Here is a 7,941-nt window from a genome sequence, read left to right as displayed (position 1 = left end):
ACTGGCCTTCACTGAATTCGAGAAATATAATGTTTCATGTTTAATGTGCGTTATATACCTATAACCTACACACCTACACCCTGACACTCATTCTAAGTGAACTGATTAAATTACCTATTAGGTACTACTACCGGAGCACCGGCCTGCTCGCACACGATTTATGGTCCAAACGCGCTTACGCTGCGCTGCGCGACGCGACATGGCACGTCAAATAACTTTTATGAGTTTGTATCGAGCAAAGCACACTTGGGCGACGCCGCGCGGCAAAATTTGGGCTTTGTGTCATGGTAGGGCCGAGGTCTGAGCAAATCCAATCAAGCGGGACAAGGACAGCGCTAAGCTAAGCTACCTCAGTGCTTCTCGCTCGCACTATGACCAGGCTATGGCTTAAACTCTTCTCATTCTAAGAGACCCGTGCTCATTAGTGGGCCGGTGACGGAATGATCATGATAATGATATACTTAGGTACATTGCTTTCGTGCATTGTGTATCGGCGTCTTTACAAAACGGGTAGCACGCGTAAAGATAGGGGAACTGAGATTACGAATTTATGTGACCCTGTTATTATAGAGTGACGACCCTTTAAGTCACTAGTTTGTCTATAAAGGACCCTAATCCTGTATTGCCTGTAATCATTAACTAAACAAATTAGTCGATCATTGTCATGGCATCTCAAAAGTTATCACAAATTCATAAAGCCTAAAGACTAATCAATCAAAATCGATTTCAGGGTATTACATATTCGATTTCAGACTCAACTCAAGATTATAGTGAATAATCTACAGCTGGTAAAATCTGTGAAAAAACAATATTATATTGAAATCATGGAGCGAGACCAATAACTAATCTATGATTGAAATCTAAAATGGCAAAAAAAGCTTCATCCAGTGAAATCTTATGAATGCAATAGGTACCTAGATCACTACCCACATTATTAAATGCGAAAATGTGTTGTGTTGGTTTATTGGTATGTCCTTTAATCACGTCGCAAATCAGCAACAGATTGGCGTGATTTTCTGAATGGGTGTAAGTACTTAGGTAAATAGGTACCTGGAGAGAGTGAGATTATCAAACAGTTCTCACGGGACTTTTAAAACCAAAATCCACGTGGACGAAGTTTACGGCATCAGCTAGTATTATGCAGTTTAATTAGATACTTACTGCAGAGAGTTGTCTTATTAAATCATTGGGATGGGATACCGAAGTTGGGAGGGACGTTGTGATATATAGCCTTAATAAATTACCGTCGACGCGACGACGTGTGAACATTGCGTGCGTTTATTTTATTAGTTACGTAGCTTCGTAGCAACCGAATCGTAGCTTCTCTACATCAGTGCCTACCCATATTATAATTGCGAAAGTGTTTGTTTGTTGGTTTATTGGTTTGTTATGCCCACAACTTCATCCATCATCATCATCATGGTCAACCCATCACCGGCTCGCTACAGAGCAAGGGTCTCCTCTCAGAGTGAGAAGGGTTTTGGCCATAGTCTACCACGCTGACCATGTGCGGATTGGTTCCTAGCCTTCACACACCTTTGAAAACATTACGGAGATCTAGGCATTCAGGATTCCTCACGATATTTTCCTTCACCGTTAAAGCAAGTGATATTTAATTAATTAAAACGCACATAACTCCGAAAAGTTAGAGGTGCGTACCCGGGATCGAACCCCAGACCCCCGATTAGGAGGCGGTGTCTTAACCACTAGTGACTAGGCTATCACAGCTTAGTACACCCCGTACATAATATGAAAACTCATTAATTTTATAGTAAGTAACTACCTATATACTTATTGATAGAAAGGCCGTTAAATTAAAACTTCCAGTTTTAATTTCTAGGTTTTCCTAAGAAAAAATTGTACAGCTGTAGGTCTAGGTACCTACCTATACCTAATACCTAGTTAATTAAGAGCTCGAATGGTAAAGGTAACGAGGAAATTAAAGGACTTTAATCATGTTTCTTTACTTCCTCTACTTTGTACCTTACCTATTTTTCAAGGAAAAATTCTAGCTTTAGAAACGTGACGTTTGGTTAGCTAGGTAGGCAGGTAACCTAGGTACTTGCTTTGCTACTAGCTTCTATTATACAAAAGGGCACTAGTTTAAAACATCAAAGAAGTGTTGTAGCTAAAAGTAAGTAGGTACCTACTCCTTTCGTTTCAGTTTGTCTGAAAAAGAAAATGAAAGAAAAAATCCAAGGGTGTGCCGTACTTTTGACATGACAGTGAACCATAGAGTTAAAATGGCGCGTGAGGAGTCATTTTGTATGAAAATGAAAATGAATGAAAAAATATTTATTAACCATAGATCAATCAACTATGTATGGAACTTTGTATGGACTATATACAAAGATCTTTTATCTCTGGCATAGGCTTAATGGCAATCCTAAAAGGAAAAGCTGACTGACTGATCTGTCAACTCACTACTGGACTGATCGGGCTGGGCATGCAGGTAGCTATTATGACGTAGACATCCGCTAAGAAAGGATTTTTGAAAATTCAACTCCTAAAATAGGGGTTTATTTGTGTAGTCCACGTGGACTAAGCATAAGCTAGTATAATTTATATACATAGGTACTAAAAGCTACAATAGTTGGTAATTAACATTGACTTAGCCTCTAAGCACCTAGCATTTCCTTCCTTAGATATAGCCGGGACCAGAAAATGGATTGGATTTATTTAACAATGGTGCTTTGGAAAATAAGTCCACCGAAAGTGGGTAAATAAAACAGTGTCCCAATGTTAGCAATTCTCTTGAAACGCTGGACTTACGCGTCTAAACACATTGTCTAGAACTGGACTTACTTTTAATTGCTTTCTAGGATTGCGGATTTTTGAGTAGATGTTTGACTTGGTTCTATTACTTCACATGATAGGATAAATAATGCCTCTTTTGTGTTAGTAAAATGAGAAAATTTTCTCCCAAATATTCTTTCAACCGCTTATACCGGAAGCGAAGATTTTCTTTCTATATTTAGATAAGGCACGTAGCCGCAAACAAATCATGGTGGAGGTGTCCCTCTTGGTTAGAAGTCATACTTACCTCTTTATAATATAAGTATAGATAACTTTAAAAAATGCCGTCTTATTTTTTATATTTATGCTACAAACTTAAAACCGACGCATTTGCAGGTAACGAAGTCTACCGCTTTTGATTTAAGCACTAGCGAGCGCTCTTACGCATTTCAGCGAAAAGCTTTTAAGCAAACAAAGAAAAACTAAAGTACACCCATGAATAACACATACATATACCTAGTACGCAACAGATTGAGATGGCAATCGGGGAGGGTACACCAAACAGCCCCCGCGCAAACCCAGTGCGGGCGAGCGCGGCGTCGCCCCGCCTCATACCCCGATTGGCATCTCGACCTGTCGCGGACTATAAGTCACATGAGTAGAGTCCTTTAGACTGAGATCTATTGAGCGTATACCTACTTTGACTTTGCTCAGATTAAAGTATCAGTTGAAACGAGACAGATTTTATGACAGCGATGTAACACTGTCTCGTTTCTAAAGTCAAAGTGCGTTCTATAGATCTGTCTAAACTCTAAGGCACTTTTTGATTAGTCGGTGCAGCAGCGGTGGGATGCGACATCAGTACCTACGCTCGGATGTCGAAAGCATACCGCGCCGTTAACGCAGTAAAACAAATATGTACCATGCGGCGGGCCTCTGCTGCGCTTACCGCACCAACCAGGAGTGATCCAAAGAAATATTGGGCGCTCGGTATCACGTCTACCGAGCGGGCTGATGTCGAACCGCTGCTGTACTTAATAATCAGAAAACGGCCTTTGACTGACTTGCCGTTGTATACCTGCGCAAACCACCGTGTTACAACCTTCGGATTGAATTACCTACTTGTTTTGAGCGCACTTTGCCTATTTTGCGTCAGTAAATTACAGTCGCAATGTGTTTAGACTTTAGAAGCTCGAACTAAAGCTAATGGTTTTCAAATAATCGCATCAAGCGATGCTATCGACAACAGCTAACTAATAGCGCGCCGCGCCACCGGTAATCGGTTTATCTAGCTAACAGCTAACATAATAAACTGTAGTTTGCAGCTTGCTTTGACTTAAAATCCCTATGATAGTTCATAAAATCTATTTATCAAAATATCTTAATATATTAAAGGATTGACTGACTGACTGATCTATCAATGCACAGCTCAAACTACCGGACGGATCGGGCTGAAATTCGGCATGCAGATAGATAGCTATTATGACGTAGGCATCCGCTAAGAAAGGATTTTTGAAAATTCAACCCCTAAGGCGGTGTAATAGGGGTTTGAAATTTGTGTAGTCCACGCGGACGAAGTCGCGAACATAAGCTAGTGGTAAATATATTATCATTACAGTTTTTTTGAAAACTTTTTAAATTAGGTACTTGTTAATTCGGCCAAAGCAAAATAGATTGCAGATGATTGTATAATAATGATTAATGATTATATAATATATATATCTAAAAATTCCCGTTGTGTAACAGTGTTACTCAACGGGAATGTTTTGAAATTTTTGGTACCTTGTGTCACAGTGTTACACACGGGGGTGTGACTCAACGGGAATAACCCTATAGCTGATCCGCTCCGGCTTCGCTCGGGTGGAGTTTAGAAAATTGAGCAGGAGGTTGAATTAAATTTTTCTCTCCTTAAGAACCATCCTCGTACTTCAAGGAATATTATAAAAAAAGAATTAGCGAAATCGGTTCAGCTGTTCTCGAGATTTGCGATGAGCAACACAGTGATTCATTTTTATATTATAGAAAGACTAGCTGATGCCCGCAACTTCATCCGCGTCAAATTAGGTTTTTAAAAATCCCGTGGGAACCCTTTCATTTTCCGGGATAAAAAGTATTTTTCATTGATGCCATGTGAAACCAGACTCAAAATTATTGTAATGTGTGATCAGCTATGTTAATGCATTATAGAAGTAGGTAGTCCTGCAATTTTGTGAAAACTAATGATATAAATACTGGTTTTATACTGAACTAGATGATGCCCGCGACTTCGTCCGCGTGGGAACTCTTTAATTTTCCGTGACCAAAAGTAGCCTATGTCCTTCCCCGGGATGCAAGCTATCGCTGTACCAAATTTCGTCAAATCGGTTGAACGGATGGGCCGTGAAAGGCGAGCAGACAGACAGACGGACAGACAGACAGACACACTTTCGCATTTATAATATTAGTATGGATTAGATGAAGGTGTGATTTAGACTACAATTTCCATACTGGCAGGCAAACTTTGCAGTAGGTATATAATTTTAGCTCTAAAATAATAGTTATGGATGAACAAAAAAAACATTTTTATATATCACTATTATAATGTTACATTAAATATATTACTACTATGTATTATGTAGTCGACTTGCTAATGTAGTAATGTTTATTACAATTACAATACATTGCATATTACAATTTGTGCAGTATGTGGCCGAAAGTAATGTTCATCAGCCTTTAGAATGACATTTTGGCTTTGTAGAGCGTTGTCTCTGTCGCTCATACCTATATGACGTTTTGTCGGTCTCAACAACAGAGACAGTGCTCTACAAATTTGCTATCTCCTTCTAAAGATCGATGTACATTACTTTCAGCTGTGTACTGTACATTCGTGACATTCTAAATCATCTGTTGTTCATTTTAAATAATAAATAACTCTTTCCTTAATGATGTAGCGGGGTTCAAACCATAGGAGTATTTAAACAAAAATGCTTCTACATAATATGTTAGTGAGAGACAGCCTAGACCTACGATCATGTTGGTTATTTACTAGTATTTATCTCCAGCAAAGTAAGTATACAGTGCGGATAATGGCACCGATTCTCTTGTCTTTCTCTAAACTAAATTTAGACTATCTGCATCTTTTTCTTTTTAATATTGCTGAAAAGGGACGGAACATGAATATTACATTTAAAGACTTTAAATTTTTGTGCACGCTACAAATTTAAACAATAGGCTCGCGACTGACAGCTAAACTCACGAGGTTTGACAGCTCTAACTTAAATTTAAAACTGTCAAACTGTATTTATCCTTTTCTAAATGCATTAGTAAGAAGAGGATGCAAATTCTCTAAAATTTAGGTGTGCACAGAATCAGTGCCATTATGCTCCTATGATTTCAAGCTCGCTATACTTTAAAACTTACAGTATATAAACATCCCAGTCGAACATCCGTAAATACAAAACAAAATATTAACTTTCGCTTACACAGTAACCATACTCTAATACACATGAACCATACCATATATAAAAGTCCAAAACAGTACATAGGTGAACAGTGCACCGAAGAAACCGTTTGTTAAAAGGCTCTGTCTTGATACATAGTACTTGTGCCAATTCGGGCCAGTTTTGATCATAAACATCACCCATAGAATGAGTACTGCAAATACGTAGAAGGCAAAACCATATAGTCCTGTTAACCCCAGGATACCTGGAAGCAGATAAATAGGATTGATAAACATTTTTCAAGAAAATCTATACTAAGTAATATTATAAAAAGTGTGTCTGTTGGTTTACAAGCTTTTCACGGCCCATCTGTAAAATCATTTTTGATGAAATTTTGTATAGAGATAGCTTGCATCCCGCAGTTTACTTGACTTCTGAAGCAAGCTTGGATGGCTAGAGTGAAGACTTCAGCGGAGAGGGGCATGTCTCCCAGGGGTACATAGGCTACTTTTTGTCCCAGAAAATGAGAGTTCCTGGATTCTAAAAAAAACCTAAATCCACATGACCAACAATAGCAAGTGTCATACATTTGGTACAGAGATAGTTTCCATTTTGAAGAGGGGCATATGGAGTACCATACAAACCTACGATTTAGTTTTCTTTAATCTCACGGGGACTCTTTGATTTTCCGGGATAAAAAGTATTTTTTCCTGGAAAATCAAAGAGTTCCCGTGAGATTAAAAAAAAACTAAATCGTAGGTTTGTGAGTGAAGTGATCACTGAACGTGTATGTACAATAGCGTAATATCCGCATGATTAAATTAGAGAATTACCTGCAGTGGACCCCGATAAAGCTGCCATTGAAGTCCTACAGTATTCCACAACCGCCGCATTATTTCTAAGTGCAGCTTCGCTGTACGCTATTGGTTCAGGTTTTATATCTTTTAGTTTCGTCGAAGATGACATTGCATAAATGTTTTAAATGTAATTTAATCGAAAAAAACTTTTAAACAATAAAAATTTTGATTTACAATTTTTTAATTTCCCACCACAGACCAGTAATCCGTATTCCGTATTTCTCACCTTTTATTTCTGGTCGGTGTTTCTCACAGAGCTAAGGGCAATGGGGCACACTTGAGGCACAGCTTAAAACTTGTTTCAACTGTCAAGTGTCAATGTCATGTCAACTTCTGTCAGCATTTCTGGCATTTCTTAAGTGCCTCATAAACGGCCAAACATGTTTGTCAAACACGCCATCAATCCACAATCTTTACCAAACACGTAATTTGTTTCACAAACATGTTTGACTGTTTACAGGGCACTGCAAGCCTATATGACTATTTATTATAGTCCGTGCTATTTACAGAACGCGGCCGAAAGTAACAGGCCCCGCAGACGGTCAAGCATGTTTGTCAAATTTTACGTGTTTGACAAACAAACTACGTGCTTGTCAAACAAACTACATGTTTAGCAAATTTGATTGACGGTCTATTTATCAAACATGCTTGACGGTGTACGGCATAGAGAAGGTGTACGGCTATGTTTGTCAAACAAATGTACCATTTTAGCTCCATATTTCTTTCAGTAAATTTTCATGTGTGAATATATCTCACTGTTTTAATCATTCTCGAGCCCAACGTCTCCTTTTTTTTTAAACGCATTGTTAAAGCTGTTAATGCAAGAAATCCTTTGTCCGCGGTGCTCACCACTCAGCCCCTATGCTCAGCGCAGTATCCATGTACCTATGTATCCCTTTCGATTCTGCGTCGAAAGTGACGGCCAAGTG

At 38.7% G+C, this 7,941-nt stretch overlaps 1 protein-coding gene across 1 annotated transcript; it reads right to left on the bottom strand.

Annotated features, from left to right (window-relative positions):
* Positions 1-5,282: 5,282 nt before the first annotated feature.
* On the bottom strand, positions 5,283-7,256 carry EMC6 (ER membrane protein complex subunit 6). Its single transcript, XM_034981274.2, has 2 exons — positions 6,989-7,256; positions 5,283-6,420 (listed from the first exon to the last, which is right to left on the bottom strand). The coding sequence occupies exons 1-2, from the start codon at positions 7,119-7,121 to the stop codon at positions 6,212-6,214; spliced, it is 342 nt and encodes a 113-aa protein (XP_034837165.1). The 5' UTR covers positions 7,122-7,256; the 3' UTR covers positions 5,283-6,211.
* Positions 7,257-7,941: the final 685 nt, after the last annotated feature.

Source organism: Maniola hyperantus, chromosome 24 (assembly GCF_902806685.2).
Source record: "Maniola hyperantus chromosome 24, iAphHyp1.2, whole genome shotgun sequence".
NCBI classification, from domain to species: Eukaryota; Metazoa; Arthropoda; class Insecta; order Lepidoptera; family Nymphalidae; genus Maniola; species Maniola hyperantus.
This window is presented reverse-complemented; position numbering and strand designations above follow the sequence as displayed.